The following is a 16231-nucleotide window of genomic DNA, read 5'->3' on the forward strand; positions in this document are numbered from 1 at the left end:
AGCTCAAAGGGCCGCACGCCATTGTCTCAAATCAACGGTCCTGGTCCAACAAATGCCTCTTCCCCCCCCGACACCGTTGCTCACACACAGCACGGTCTCTAGCTACACGAGTTGCAAGTGCTGCGTGAGAGAGTGTGTTTGCTCGTGCGTTGCAATAGTTTGAGGTGAGCGGCGGAGAGCATGACCTCTTGAGTTGTGTCGATGCTGTATGTTTGTGTGCTCAAGCACTGGAAAAGCAGCAGCATCACAACTTTGCTCGCTTCGTGAATAGGGCTGCGAACCCAACCCCGGCACACGTGTATTATGGATTGGGGGGGTGAGATCGCGTGGGACGATTCTGATCGCGACGAGGTGGGTCCATCACCACCCGGAGCCCCGCCAGCTCAGGTTTCTGAATGGGAAGACCCCCTGCTTGGGGTCAGGGCGTGGGGCCCACAGCGAGGGTCCCGGCCCCTCCACCAGAGGGCGGGGAGGAACGAGAGAGGCCGCATCGAAGGGGTCGAGAGCACACCAGCCGCGCGGTGCCGTTGCGCAAGCGGGAGAGATTCCAAGAGGACGCGTCCAGCCGATGGCAGCCTGCACGCCACCTCGACCACTGGAGCTGCCGATAATCTCGAGCATGGAGCCTTCGACCGCCGAGGATGGCCTCCGTGAGAAGGTGCGATGGATGATGGAGCAGTGTGCGCGGCCTCGGTTGTAGCTCGGGGTCTCTCGGGACGCGGAGAGATGCAGCGTTCAACACAGAGACAGACGACACGGGGACGTGAAGTGCATAGGCAACGGGAGAGGCAGCACACAGACACGCGGAGACAGAGACATGCAACACTCAGAGACACGGAGTGGGACGCAGGCGGACAGACACCGAAGAGACAGCGGCAGTGGCGGTCGTTGTGCGTTATGCAATCGCTCACAGCACAACACTCACACAACACAACACTAGCACAACACTCACACAACACTCACACAACACAACACTAACAACACTCACACAGCACAACACTCACACAACACTCACACATCACAACACTCACACAACACTCACACAACACAACACTCACAACACTCACACATCACAACACTCACACAACACTCACACAACACAACACTCACAACACTCTCACATCACAACACAGACAACACTCACACAACACAACACTCACACAACACTCACACAACACTCACAAAACACAACACTCACAACGCTCACACAGCACAACACTCACACAGCACAATACTAACACAGCACAACACTCACACATCACAACACTCACACAACACTCACACATCACAACACTCACACAGCACAAAACTCACACAGGATCCACACTCTCCCAGCATTCACCGCTGAATTGGTTCTGTGTGGATGTTGGCCACTGGACGAGAGGCGTCACTGTACTAATCCGCGACAGTAATCCACGCCGCGTGTTTACAAGAGATAAGTACCGAGCCAGCTGAAACACTGACCCCTCACCTCACTGACCCCTCACCTCCCTGACCCCTCACCTCCCTGACCCCTCACCTTCCTGACCCCTCACCTCCCTGACCCCTCACCTCCCTGCCTCTTCACCTCCCTGACCCATCTCCCTGCCTCTTCACCTCCCTGACCCCTCACCTCCCTGACCCCTCACCTCCCTGACCCCTCACCTTCCTGACCCCTCACCTCCCTGACCCCTCACCTCCCTGCCTCTTCACCTCCCTGACCCATCTCCCTGCCTCTTCACCTCCCTGACCCCTCACCTCCCTGACCCCTCACCTCCCTGACCCCTCACCTCCCTGACCCCTCACCTCCCTGCCTCTTCACCTCCCTGACCCCTCATCTCCCTGCCTCTTCACCTCCCTGACCCCTCACCTCCCTGACCCCTCACCTCCCTGACCGCCCACATCCCTGACCCCTCACCTCCCTGACTCCTCACCTCCCTAACCTCGCACCTTCCTGACCCCTCACCTCTCTGACCCCTCACCTTCCTGACCCCTCACCTCCCTGACCCCTCACCTCCCTGACCCCTCACCTCCCTAACCCCGCACCATCCTGACCCCTCATATCCCTAACCCCACGCCTCCAAAGGACCTTCTGAAAATTCCCACACGCAGAGCTCGTGACCCTGGTGCATAGCAGTCCTATATGGACCGCACTGTCCCCTTGCCATCCCATCAGCCCTAACCTTGCCCCTAGATGCCCTCCTCCTGGCAGTGTTTCGATCGACCACATCACGTCGGCCCTTTCGATTGATCCTGGGAGGGACTGAACGGGGCTCGAAAGCAGCATTCCTCTGCTAGTTAAACTTTGCAGTCGCGAAGCTGGAGAGATCACCGTGTAATATCACACTTGATTTGAAGCTGTTGATTAGACAGTGTTTGTGTGTGCCCTATTGGACTGGAGTGTCGGTGTGTACATGAACTGCCCTGTGTAGATGTGCCGCGTGTCGTGTGTGCTGGTATGTGGCCGGGTGGGTCAGAGCGCTGAGCACGCACTGTTGAGAAACCCTTGCTTGGTATCTTGTTTACAGCCTGGTGACTGCCCAAAAACAACCCGTCACATGCAATTTGTTTCTGCACTTCATTTGGATAAATTATAGCTCTGAGAATCTAAAATATCCTTTTGACTATCATGCGACGAACATTACTTTCAGTGGCGGGAGGGGAGGATGGCGGTGGAACAGAATTCGCTTGAATATATCTCAGAGGTAACTCTGCGATATCCACTTCTGTGGGCCATTCTCCAACATGAAGGGTTTGCCTGGGAAATGTCAGAGTGGATTTTTTTTCTCTTATTTCACGAAACCGGTCGCAAAATCGGGATCGATTTTGTCATTAATCTAGACAACGGCCTACAGCAGACAGCATGGTTATTACACTCGCATCATTAATCAGGGCGGCCGATGGAATTTAATAATAGGGCTATGCTGTGCTATGACCCCGGCGATGGGAGTTCAATTCCCGCTCACGGCCACCACCAGTGACGATTATCTGAACTGGTCCTGGGCCTCCCCTAGATCGACTCAGCCTTAAATGAGTACCTGGTGTGGTGTGTAAAAATCGCCACTAGAGAGACAAAGGCGGCCGGGCACGGTGCTGGCCACCCACCCCCTCGTGTGCCTTGGCGGCCTTCGTTGGTGCTCGCTAACAGCATTTGCCCCAAAAGTCTGTTAATGCTATACGGAGGATCTGTCTGAAATGTGTGTGTGCGAGAGAGCAGCTGGTGCAGGATGGCTACGCGGTGGTGGAGGGCTTCTTGAGTGCCGCGGAGTGCGAGGCGCTGCGCGTGCGTGCCGCCCAGCTCGTCGCCTCGGCACAGGTGCCCCCGGAGTGCCGCGTGGAGTTCACCACGGAGGAAGATGAGCAGGTGCACGCGCAGGTGGGTTCCGTCTGACGCCGCATGGACACACGGACAAAGATTACCTGTTTTTATTCTTAGGTTTTTTCGGTAAAGTCACGTAGGTAAAAAATTTAAATTAATAAAAGTAAAATAAAAATAAAATAAAAATCACGACGTTTCGGAGGCAACACAAGCCTCCGTTTTCAGGTGGAACCGTCACACCACGCTTGCTGTATCAAGTAGCCTTTGACAGACTGTTGGGGCAAGTGCTGTTAGCGAGTTGCATCGATGAAAGCCGACATGGGGCACGAGGAGGTGGGTGGCCAGCACCTGTCTCCCCAGTGCTGATGTTTAATACACACTATAGCAGGTACTCATTTTAGGCTGAGTCGACCTTGAGGAGGCCCAGGACCAGTTCATATATTCATCACCGATGTTGACCGTAAGCGGGAATCGAACTCGATTCTCTGGGTTCGTAGCGCAGTGCACTGCTAACCACTGTGCCACCGCTCCCCACACAAACATGCACACTCGTGTCCACACTTATATAAACATGTACACTTGCCCAGCATACCAACACATGCACTTATGCGCGCGCACAGGCACGCAAGGCACACACACATGTTCTTACAGAAACGTATGCACACCTCGTGGGTGCAGTCCCTCTCTTTGAAATATTGTGATTTTGTGATTATCTTTCAACAGGAAAACGCCGATTATTTCATGACCAGTGGAGACAAGATACGCTACTTCTTTGAGAAGGGCGTCTTCAGCCGGGACGGTGAGGGTGGATTCCATGGGTTTCCCCATTTGTCTTCATCATCGGTCACCGATTGTCACCGATTTGCCGTCCCTCGTGAGGGCCGCTCTCCACTATTGCCTCCTATATAGAGTCCACTACAATCGCAGCCGCCAGATTGTAAGGGCAGTTTCTATACTCGGGCCCTACGTCATACGGAAAGGAACTCTCCGAAAAAAACCCTCTCGGCATGGGGCCCCCGGCGAACGGCTTGCAGCCAGCGAGCCTCCGGTGTCTGAGCCTGCCGTGTGTGCGCGAACGCCCACCACGTGGGAGTGCGAGTGAAGGAGAAGGGTGGTTGGTGTGAGGGGTCACTCCGCGGGCCACTCTGGCCAAGAAAATGGTGGGGGGTTGCAGGGCGGAGCGGCTCCAGCGGGGGCTGTCGGGGGCAGGGAAGACGCCTCCTGCTCACGGTCTGGCTCAACTTTGTTCCACCTCTGCCTGTGGCCACATTTGCCTCTCTCGCCATGATGAACGCACTCGCGGTTTCTGCGCAGCGTCTCGAGATATGGTCGCACGCAGACGCGGTTGCATACATCTGCTTTGTATTGCAGATGCATTAGTCGCATTGTGTCGTTGTCGTGAGAGGCGGAGATGACTCGAGGCATTGGGCATGGGTTTGCTTCTTTCCAGGCGACTTCCTGGTGTCCAAGGAGCTCGCCATCAACAAGATCGGCCACGGTGGGGCGCGCGGCCGGCCACGACGCTACCACTTCCCTCGATCGCGACTGCACCCTTCACTGCCCTCATCCCAGCACTGCAGTTCGCGTGTGCCCGAGTTATTGCACCACCACCACCACCACCCTGCCACTAACACTGCTCCCACTTAGAATAATTACCACCAAATCACGCGGTGTAATATACACACCTCCGATTATCTCAGTTGGCTACGTACGGTGTGAAAGACGTTCAACATACATACATACATGGTGATCATCGCCCGCTCCTGCAAAAACTTGGCACGACCATGCCGAAAAAACGGTCATGAGACTCGGCGAGGCTATCCGAGGTAAACAAGCGTAAATATAGTCAAATAAGCCATCCTGCCACCAGCATTACCACCACCAGCATCATCAGCAGTCTTGTCACCCCAGGACTACCACTACAGCTACTGCCACCACCAACAATGATTACCGGCATCATTAACCACCACCACTGCTTCTACGACCGCCGGCACTACCGCCACCACCTCCACTACGATTCGCGGCACCCTCGTTCCAGGAAGAGTGTAGTGTTGTGGAGGTTACAGAGACTTTCTCTCCACCCCGCTGTGTGCAGCCTTACACGCCCTGGACCCGGTGTTCAGAGATGTCACGTTCAGCACGAAGGTGGAGGTGAGCGCTGTTCTCTCGCTAAACGTGACCAGGTCTGGATTTCTCACCGAATATTTTCACTGGTAGACCGGAGCAGGCACCGATTACTTGTCAGAATCATAGCGAGCGGTATACTGGATGTGTTGTGCCGGGAGTGGATATATTTTCCGGGTCATTGACCAAGACACACCTGGCTGAAATCAAGGCCTGGATCTATCATCACCGCCATCATCATCAGCATCGCTTTGTGTGGTTGCTGTTTGAGACTTTTATTTCATGCTTCCCGAATAATTTTTGTGATTTAAATGTTTTAAATTGTGTGCACTCTGGCACCTGTTTTTGTTGTACGGTTAACTAATTTGTCCTCAGCTCCTCTTTAAAAAAACCCCATCGGATTATAAATAAAGACAATCTCGAATCATCATCACTGTCATCAAACACGCACAGGCTTGTTTTTGTTTGCTGCGAGAATTCTGGCTTTGTCACCTGCCATGACCGCATCCATTCCTGCAGGAAGTGGCACGGAAGGCCGGCCTGCAGGAGCCTGTGGTCGTGCAGAGCATGTACATCTTCAAAGTGAGCAGCACACCAGGGACACAGCAGCACACTGACACATCAGCACACCAGGAACACAACATATATATAAACATAAAACCCCACGATTAAATATATATTGGAAAACGCCTCAGTAAATGCGGTCTGATGTGCCCAGATGTGTTGGAGCAGTGGTTGCAATAGCTTGCTGCATAAATCCACATTGTATCGCATTGCTTAGTGTGCACATCCGTCTTGTGTCCTTGCAGCAACCGGGGATTGGAGGAGAAGGTGAGATCACTGGTGACACCCACCGCGACTGCTCGGCACTTTGCACCCCCAAACAGTGGCAACTTTTGTCCAGCGCTCCGAAGTGTTTTTGAGTTGTAACGGCAGTTCCCGAAAATTATTCCAGCACACGTGTAATGGAATTTCAGACTCACTGAGCTATATAGCTCTTTTTCTGAAGCTACCTGGCCACAAATGATAGCTCAATGAAGTAGCTTATAATGTGTAAATGTATAGCATCCAAATACTCTACACGGATGTTTGTCAATGTGGAGTGAAAACCAGAGGACTCCCGAGAAAAATCCACATGACCACGGGGAGAACATGCAAAACTCCAAATATACTGGGATCAGGGTTGGAATCGCCGCCACGACCTCCTGTATACCAGTCAACATCTCGCCACCGCGGCGCGAAATGGCTCACGGTGCAATCCAAGCACCGTGTAAAAATTTCTCCGGCATAATCGCAGAGCCCTGCGCAGTGGTGTCCCGCTTCGCTGTCCGGCACCCCTTGGTGATCGCGGCCCTTGGGGGCTCAACCACTCCTGCTCATGCTGCCTCGCCCAAGTTCTCCTCTGTTCCGCACTTCTTCGTCTGCGATCCGTCTCCGCTCCTTCTTGGCCCGACTGCAGCCACTGCCGTGCGGGGTATCGGGGAGCGGCGCCAGCCGAGCGGCCTGAACACCGCCCGGACGTTGTTGTTGGTCGCGCCGCCTGGGGTGATAGTAGCCACGGGTCGCTGTGTGCCGGCGTTAGTTAACGCGTGCGTTTAAAGCGTTCTGTTGACATGTTCTGTCAGCATGGACAGCTGGTAAATGGTGGTTGATGGTGGTAATGGTGATAAAAAATAGTGATGGTGGCGACGAATTGTGATTTTAACAAACTATCCCAATTCTAATTGCGCTATTGCTGCTTGTGGTTGTGTTAGTGGTAGTGCTGCGTGCATTGCACGTTGTGAGTGGAGCCAGAGATTCATTTATCGGTGAATGTTTTCCTGGTCGCTAGTAGCCAGAGCCATCGCGCGAGGAATACTGGATGTGGCCTGCCGGGTGCAATTGAGCCCTGAGTGGACTGGTGTGCCGCAGTGACGCCGCACCAGGACGCGTCGTTCCTGCACACGGAGCCACTGGGCCGCGTGCTCGGGTTCTGGGTGGCGCTGGAGGACGCGGATCTGGACAACGGCTGCCTCTGGTTCCTGCCCGGGTCTCACCGGCGTGAGTACCATCACCCACCTCCCTCATTTACATAGGCGCGTGTGTGTATTTGTATGTGGAGCGGAGAACCGAGTTCGATTCCCGCTCGCGGCTCACACCATCGACGATGATCTGAACCGGTCTTCGGCCTCCTCTAGGTTGACTCACCCATAAATGTGTACCTGGTGTGATTGTGTTAACATTGCTATCAAGGTAGACAAAGGCGGCCGAGCGTGGTGCTGGCCACCCACCTCGTGTGCGGTGACGGCCTTCATAAGTGCTCGCTTACAGGACTTGCCCCAAATGTCTGTCGAGTCTATACGGGGTATCTTTGCTTCGTGTGTGTTGGTGCAGAGGGGGTGTCGCGGCGGCTGGTTCGCCGGCCCGATGGAGAGTTCCCCCGCACGGGGTTCGAGGGCTCGGAGCCTCCCTACCCTGACGAGGGGTTCGTGGCAGTGCCCGTGAAACAGGGTAACCACGTGTCTGTGTGTGTACACGTATGTGCTTGTTCTACATGGGTGTGCGCATATACGGATGTGTATACATACGTGCGTGCGCACACTATGTGCGTGTACACGTACATGTGTGTGCGTGTGTACATGTGCGTACGTGTGCGGCCTGCAGGGGGTCTGGTTCTCATCCACGGTGAAGTCGTCCACCGCAGCTCGGCCAATCGGTCTCCTCGCTCGCGCCACGCCTATACCTTCCACCTCATGGAGGAGGCGCGCGGCTCGCAGTGGAGCCCACGCAACTGGTGCGACGCCTCCTACAGGCCACGAGCCTCCTGCGTCTCACACACCGCTCCTCTCCATCACACGTGCCACTCACACCTCACCATCCAAGTCGCACACACCACTCGCACGCCCATACCTCGCCTCCCTACAACACACACGCACGCACACCACTTACATCTCACACAGCCTTACTCACAGCCCTCTCTCTCACACGGGGTGCGCTGTGTTTAGGCTACAGCCCACGAGCGCGCTTCCCTTCCCTCGCCTCTACTGAGCCCGCGCTGCTGGCGGGCGCTTGCAAGATCGCGTCTGCCGCTGCCCCGACGTCACCGGCCGCGACGTCTCGTCGACGAGCCCAGGACACTCTCTCTCTCTTTCTCTCTCTCATCAATAAACCGAGCTGGAACATCAAAGAGGCTGTGCGTTGAACGTCTGTGGCAGCCCGACTTGCGTGTAGGGGATCCGTGTCATGGGGATGCCGTTGGGCCGAGTCAGGCGACTCGAAGGCCGCTCTACACGTTGCTTTTTCCTCCCCCTTGGCACAGACGACTGAGAAATAGACAAATCGATAAAACTGGATCCGGTTTCGCCCCAATATCACACACAACGCTAACACACACGGGAAAAGACATTTATTATGAAATGATAAACTTACATACCTGACTTTTTGAAAAGGGAATGCCACATTTTGAAAATGTCCCTAGAATCTTGCTGACTTACGCCTACTGGACATTTGTGAAAAAACGCTTCTGAGCTCATCAGATTCCTCCAGGATAAATATTCTGACTTCCGGGCAGAGTGTGGAGGTCGGTGGACGGGGGCCTTGTCGAGAGATCGTTGGTGTCCTCTAGTAGCCAAACTTTTCGTTGAGATGAGTCCGCCCATCGCCGGTCTGGCCTGAAATGGTATCCAGCAGCAGCACGCATGGAAAATTAGACCAAAGAAACAAGCTGCACGGGGTTACATGTGGCACGGAGCGTGCCCCGCACCACCGCAAACCACACCTGTCGCACGCATCAAGGGCATCCACGCACCGGTAAACTTACCTGTTTCTCCACACACCTGTAAACTTGCAGAGCTATACGCCCCTAACACCTGCAAGCTCACTAATCTATACACACCCAAACCTGACAGCTCTCCTACCTACAAGCACCCACACCTCTGCCATTCACGTACCTGTGGGAGGGACCCACACGTGGTAGTCGGGGTCGTTTTGGGGGTAGGCGGTCCCTGCGTCGGTGCCCTGGCGATGGGAAAGGGGGTTAGGTGTTGGCGTTAAAGAGTCCGGATTTGAAACACCTCTCACCACACTGCGCAACCACAACTCAACACTTGCAACACTCGGCTCCCCCCACTTGATACATCACCACACTCGCCACCTCCCTGACACGTCCAGAGTAAACACCAGCATACGAATGCTGCAGAAATTCAAACACTTGCCTTCTTATGGCCGTACGACTTCCTCCTCTTTGTTGGTGCCTTCTCAGAGGTGGCGGCAGGTTCATCCGATGGTGTTGTGGAGCCGGGGGGCTCATCCGCCGGCTTGGACAAGCCGAGGGGGCCATGCATCCGCTTGGAGGTGCTGGAGTGCGCGTCTGTTAGCGTGGAGGAGCTGCAGGGCTCATAAGTTTGCTTAGAGTGGCTTGGGGTCATATCAGTTGGCTTGGCAGGGCTGGGGGGTCCGTCCGTTGCTGTAGAGGAGCTGGGGGGCCCATCGCACTGTGTGCTTGAGGGGTGATCTGTGGTTGAGAGGGAGGGCGACCGGGTCACCAGAAACAGCAGCACAAGAAATTGAGCAGAATCCACAACCTCGCAGAAAGCAAAGCGTTTCGCTAATTGGGCACAGCACAGCCCCAACTCTACCCTGCACGGTGGGGGCCCTCACTGTGAGCCGGTCTCCCTTGGGTCCCCGCCTCCTTCCTCTTGTCTCCACCGGGTGCGAGACGTGCCCCCGCCCCCCCTGGCCTCTCCTCCTCCTCCTCCTCGTCTTCCTCCTCCTCCTCATCCTCCTCCTCCTCGGGCGCGGCGGACTTGGTGTTGAACAAGCTGCTGGGCAGCGCCGGGCGCTTCACAGGGAGGCCCTGGTGAGAGGAAGTCCCCGATGTTGAGAAGCCAAACACACGGCTGCATGGTGCAGAATCAGGGATTGTGGGCACAAGCGGTGCGACGGACGGTTGGCCAGCCACTCACCCCGATAGCGCCCGTCTTGAGCCTCAGTCGGCTGCCTCCTCGCATAGCGCCTGTGAGTGGCAGCATCTTCTTGGGCTTGTCCCCAGCTGCTCCCGTGCTGGCCACCCCCTGCCTGTGGAATGAAAGATGATATCAAATGAAGTTAAATCGTGAGTACGTTGGTATTCGCGTCAATCTTGCAGCAGACCGTTTGACAGTCTGCAGTAGTTTCACAGTAGACAGAAATGTTGGGATTTACCCTGACCTTGTAAACTCAACCCTAATACACCGACACCGATGCCCGCATTAACACCATCCCCATCGCTAACGAGCACGCTCACCTCGAACGGTAACCACAATCCGAACGGTAAAATATTTCTATGCACTCTTGGCTCGGGCTCTTATGCTGCCGCTTCACGTTCTCCCACCGTCGCCGTGAGCACCGCCAGCACCAACACGCGAGGACTCACGGGGGCAGCAGCGGAGGCAGCGCCGCGGGCCGCGCCACGGACGCCAGTCGCCGCAGCCTCTGCTGCTCCTTGCGCAGCTCAAAGGCGCGCACACGCATCCGCTTCCGCTGGGCGCTGTCGAGGGTGGCGCCCGCACGCACCTCGCTCATGTAGGCGTCCAGCGAGTCCTCGGTCTGCGCCTCGCGCGCCGCCGCCGCTGCGCAGTCGGGCGTGGATATGGAGCAGGGCACGAGCAGCACACGGCATGAGTGATGATGCATGTGCTCGTGCAGGTGGGTGGAGGTTCGTACAAGTGTGCGTGGGTGTGTACGGGTGTATAGAGGTGAAAGCGGATGTGTACAGGTTATTACGAGTGTGTACGGTTGAGCATGCGCAGGTGTGAATGGGTGTGTATAGGTGAGTGCACCAGCGCTGAATATCACACAGCAGGCAAGGTGTGACAATATCGGTGATCCGTCCTCCCGTGCCCCCACCCACCCCACCTCACTGACCTTCAGCGGCAACCTTGAGCTGCCCGTCCACATCCTCCAGCTCTCGCTCCACCTCACCCAGCTTGGCCACCTGTAGCGCACATCGTCCCGCAACAGCGAAGGGAATAAACCCATTGGGTAAGGAATTGCTCGCGCCGCCGGGGGTGTAGGTGCTCGACGGTCGGGGCGGCGGTACTTATCGCGTTCGTGCGTGCGCTCTCACCAGGGAGTCATAGGTCTCGGCACGATCCTTCACCCTGCCGGCCTTGCGCATGCGCTCTCTGCGCTTGTACTCCACCACGCCGGTGCGGTCCAGGAAGGAGTCATCGTCGCTGTCGTAATAATCCGCCTCCTCCCAGTCCTTGGACTTCCGCTTGCGGCTCACTGCGGCATGGCAGCATCAAGCGCACATCTCAGGCTTGCGTCTCGCGCATCGCTGCATCTCACCTGTTATAACTCGCTCGTCAAAAGATGTCACTCGCTTCTTACAAGACACCTCTGAAATGTCACCTTATTACATATTGGACATCATCTAACCCATCACATCCCACCTATTAAAAGCCGCGATCCACATCCGTGCCCATCACCTCCTATCCACCATATCAAATCACGCTCATCACATCTCACCCATTACAGCCAAATTCCCCAAATTCAGACCGCGTTTGTACGTGCAAGCCCGCGTGTGTACGTGTGTGCACATATGCGTACGTGCGTACCGGCCTCCTGGCGCAGCATGCCGCGGGCGTCCAACATTCGGCACGCCTCCAGCGCGCACTGGACCACCGCATCCTTCTTCTTCCCTGTGGTCACGACCTCAGCCATCACCTCGTGGCCGCTTGCGTCCTCCACAGGGAGGCTGGGGCAGAGCGGCACGACACCGCGTCACCGTGCGCCCTACACCGCAGTTGTCGCTAACCACTCGCCCTCTCTTGCTCTCTAGATCTCAATTCCTCTCTTTTGTTATTTTTTCACTCTCACTCGTTCGTTCTTTCACTCTCTCGCTCTCTGGATGAACGGGGGAGGAAACTGCTAAGGTGGGGAAGCGATCGTGGTGCTTACCTGACGCGGCACAGCCAGCTCCCGTGGGCTTGCTGGTCGAACTCGTACTCCAGCTCCAAACCTGACACACGTGCGGTGCACGAACAGCTCCTGAGTTATGGCTGGGGGTTATGAGTTTCTATCAAGATTAACCATTCAGGTTGGGGCTCATGTTAGGGGTTGGGTTACATGTTGGGATAGGGTTAATGTTATGGCTTGAGCGATGGCTAAGGTTATGGTTGGAATTCATGTTATAGCTAAAGGTTTAAGGGTGGGGATCGGGTCAAGAGCACAACCCACACCTTCACGGTCAAAGAATCCCTTCAAGGCCTTTTTGGGGTCCTTCACGTAGAAAGCCTCCTTCTCCTCTAGGAATCCAGCAGCAAACGGATTCTCCTCATCCTCCTCTTCCTTCTCCTCTTCCTCCTCGTCCGCGTCATCCATGTCTGGAGGTAGATAGGGGGGGCGGGTATCAGGATAATTACGTGAGAGAAAGATAATTATGATTGCGATCCTAAAGCCCCAACGTTATTCCCCGAGCTGTTACTATATCGGTCGCTCGGCTCTCCCCAAACAGACGCACGCACACTGGGCTTCATTTCTCATAGCAATCTCCGGGTCTCTGGTAGACTGGAGTACGTGGCACACAACTGGTAGTAGCCACAGCCATATCGAGACGTATGATAGATGTGGTGCGTCTGGCATGGAAAAAAATTTCCGCATTGCCGAGCCGGAAAAACCCAGTTGAAATTAAGTTCTGGACTTAACTAATTATCATCGTCGCTTTAACTTTGTGTTGGTTTGTTTACATTTAGCACGGTTGGCTACGTACGGTGCGAAAGGTCAGCATACATACATTTGGATCACGTGTAAAATGCTTATTTTAATTATATATATATATTTAAAAGCTGTGCACGCACCCATGCCCCAGGTGCAGCCAGCATATTCCTCGCTGCTGCTGGCTTTGGCTGCAGCGGCCTTGCCTCCGCGTGCCCTCTTCGCGTGGCCTTTGCTCTCTTTGTCCTCGTCTTGATCATCCTCGTCGTCCTCGTCCCCGAGCATGCGCCGCTCAAGTTCCACACGCTGGCGCCGATTCAGCTCCTGCAGCTCCGTGGGCGTCTCATCCGCCTCCGCCTCCTCGTCGTCGCTGGGGCCCTGGGCAGAAGGCGACAGGGTCACCCTTCGCGTCACCCGAGCCGCGGTGCCAGGGACTTCACGGGAGAAAGTAACGCAATCACAATGACAATGCCCTTAAATTTCGATTTAAAGCTTTCGTGACTGCAGGGATTCATATTCTTGGTTCTTTCGTAAAGTCACGTAGAAGGGAAATAATAAAATAATAAATATAAAACAATAAAATTCTCACGACGTTTGGTTTGCAACACACCTGATGATGATTGCTTGTGTTGCAATCGAAACGTCGTGAGAATTTTATTGTTTAATTATTATTTTATTATTTCCCTTCTACGTGACTTTACCGAAAGAACCAAGAATATGACAATGCCCCTTTTTGTATCCAGCAAAGCTGGACTCTCCAGACTCTGTTTAGCAGAGTTCTGCAGGTCACCATGGTGGAGGCAGGGGGGGGGGGGCAAGGAATATGCGGGGGGAGGCATGGTGGGGGGGGGGGGGAGCGCGCTTGTGGGGGATGCGCGGCGGGACCGTTCGGCGGGGGGGACTAGGGAAGGCGGGGGGGCAAGGGAAGAGGGGGGGGCTAGGGAAGAGGGGGGCTAGGGGAGGAGGACTAGGGAAGGCGGGGGGGCTAGGGAAGAGGGGGGGGCTAGGGAAGAGGGGGGCTAGGGGAGGGGGCCTAGGGAAAGGGGGGGCTAGGGAAGAGGAGGGGCTATGGAAGGGGGGGGGCTAGGCAAGGAGGGGGGGCAACTCCATCCTACCTGCAGCACCAACAGGCGCGTGCTGCCCCCAAACCGCAGCACGTGTCCCACGCGCACGCGGTGGAAGTGGCGCGGCTCCACGCGCGCCTTGTTGACGAACGAGCCATGGCTGCTGCCCAGGTCGTACAGGTAGAGGCCGCGCTGCTCGGGCAGCCCGTGCGCGCGGTGCTGCAGCACGGCGTGGCGGCGCGACACGGAGGGGTGCTCCAGCCGCACGGAACACGACTCCAGCCGTCCCACCACGAAGTAGCTGGCGCCCGTCAGCGGCACCGAGCCCACCACGGTGCCGCCCTTGAGCACCTCCAGGCCGAATGGCACGGCCGCCTCGTCCGCCTCGCCCGCCTCGCCGCCCCAAGCTGGCTCCGTGTACTCCAGCGGGGGCTCCGCGGGATGTTGCTGCCGCTGGGAACCGATATCGGGCCCGCGGGCCGGGCCCCGGCAACTGGGGCCGCTCACTTGCTCCGCCTCCCCGGCGTCGCCCCGCGCCGCTGCGTCTCCGGGACCCTGGGGCCCAGCGTGGACCGCTTCCCCGGGCGGCTTCTTGGCTCTGCGCGGGAGCGGCCCCGACAGCGCAACCGCGGGGAGCAGCGGCTTCTTGAACCCGCCGCTCTCGGCCTCAGGGGCAGCAGGGGCCTCAGGGGCCGCAGGGGCAGCAGGGACAGCAGGGGCCTCAGGGGCAGCAGGGGCCTCAGGGGCAGCAGGGGCCTTAGGGGCCTCTGGGGCAGCAGAGGCGCCCGGGGACTCCGAGTCAGGACGCGCGCCTTCTCCCACTGGGCCTCCACCAGCATCCCTGTCTCCCTCGGAGTCCTTTCCCGATGCCCTCTCTCCTCCCTCGGGGTTCCCATTGGGATCTGCGCCTCCCTGGGGGCCATTCTCGGGTCCCCCCTCTCTTCCCTCGGGGTCCTCTCGATGTCCCCGCGCCTCCGGAGTCTCCGGCGCGGCCATGCCCGCCGCGGTCGCCATCCGTGCGGCCGCGCTACGCGGAGGTGCGAGGGTGGCCGCCGGGACGCCACCTTGCTAAGGGAGGCGCCGCCGTCGTTCCGATGGGGGGGAAGGGGTTGGCGCGTGACGTTACAGGAGGCGGACACGTGGTCTGGGATTGATACTTCCCTTAGTAAAATGGATACCGGCGACGTTCGGCGGGGACGGCGCCGTGGTGCTGGTGCTGTTCGTGGTGGGGGTGTTCGTGGACTGCGTGCGGCCAGAGGCAAGCAGCAGAATTTGGTTCTGGACTGCGCCAAGAGACGCGCAGTCGACGAGAGGACGGAAGAGCGGCCAACAGGGAGCAATCCAAGATCCCATACCCTTCAACCCCTTATCAGTGCCCTACCTTATTACAGACAAATTCAGACCTTATTGGTCACCCCGTGCCCTTATAAATCCCAACGTTCTTCGTACAAAGTCCCATCGCAAGTGAGAAACACACTGACATTTATTTTTTCCCGTATTGAAATGGCTGTACGCCGTACGGACCTGAAAACTCAATTTCCCTGTAGAATACGGGCAACCCGTATGGGTTGACAGGTATGAGAACCGAGCAAACTGGGGGTGAAGGCCACTACCCAACTCAACACGAGCACAGCCCCAGCCAAAGCCATTGTTACCATCCAACCTCCAGTGCGCCCCGGTGCCTTCTCCGTTGTTGTAGAGTTACCACGGTTCGTTTCCGGCAGCTGGCCCGATTATTGCTGTTGCTGCAACGGCCACGATACAGGGGACATTAAAGACCCCCTACGTCATTAGTGCGAGGGTTGGCCAATTGTGCCCGAGTCCAAAGTTGCCAAATTCGAAAATTACACAGCAGGTTACGGAATGACCTCTGGGCACTCTTGCAAATTCCTGGTTTGAAGTTTTCCCTGGTTGAATAAAATAAACTCGCCTTCGCCCCTAATCAACTCGCCAACCAACGATTTGTGTTAGCCCCCCTTACATAACCATAATCCTGCCTCTTTCACCCGGCTTTTCGCTGTGGTTCCAGCACCATTAAGACGTTCAAACCACGTGTGCATTTCACATC

The 16231-nt window shown here is 56.4% G+C and overlaps 2 protein-coding genes across 2 annotated transcripts; one reads left to right on the forward strand and one right to left on the reverse strand.

Annotated features, from left to right (window-relative positions):
• The first annotated feature begins 460 nt into the window (after positions 1 to 460).
• On the forward strand, positions 461 to 8535 carry PHYHD1 (phytanoyl-CoA dioxygenase domain containing 1). Its single transcript, XM_078868375.1, has 11 exons — positions 461 to 658; positions 3197 to 3355; positions 4022 to 4097; positions 4749 to 4796; positions 5394 to 5449; positions 5942 to 6004; positions 6232 to 6253; positions 7334 to 7462; positions 7796 to 7912; positions 8066 to 8195; positions 8407 to 8535. The coding sequence occupies exons 1-11, from the start codon at positions 569 to 571 to the stop codon at positions 8447 to 8449; spliced, it is 933 nt and encodes a 310-aa protein (XP_078724501.1). The 5' UTR covers positions 461 to 568; the 3' UTR covers positions 8450 to 8535.
• A 257-nt stretch (positions 8536 to 8792) lies between these two features.
• On the reverse strand, positions 8793 to 15244 carry SLC4A1AP (solute carrier family 4 member 1 adaptor protein). The gene is made up of 13 exons (XM_078868081.1): positions 14215 to 15244; positions 13243 to 13477; positions 12625 to 12768; positions 12344 to 12404; positions 12001 to 12140; positions 11508 to 11668; positions 11306 to 11375; positions 10815 to 11010; positions 10366 to 10477; positions 10061 to 10256; positions 9616 to 9914; positions 9352 to 9418; positions 8793 to 9072 (listed from the first exon to the last, which is right to left on the reverse strand). Exons 1-13 carry the CDS (start codon positions 15175 to 15177, stop codon positions 9023 to 9025), a joined length of 2694 nt encoding a protein of 897 aa, XP_078724207.1. The 5' UTR covers positions 15178 to 15244; the 3' UTR covers positions 8793 to 9022.
• Positions 15245 to 16231: the final 987 nt, after the last annotated feature.

This window comes from Lampetra fluviatilis, chromosome 25, assembly GCF_964198595.1.
Source record: "Lampetra fluviatilis chromosome 25, kcLamFluv1.1, whole genome shotgun sequence".
Lineage (NCBI taxonomy): Eukaryota > Metazoa > Chordata > Hyperoartia > Petromyzontiformes > Petromyzontidae > Lampetra > Lampetra fluviatilis.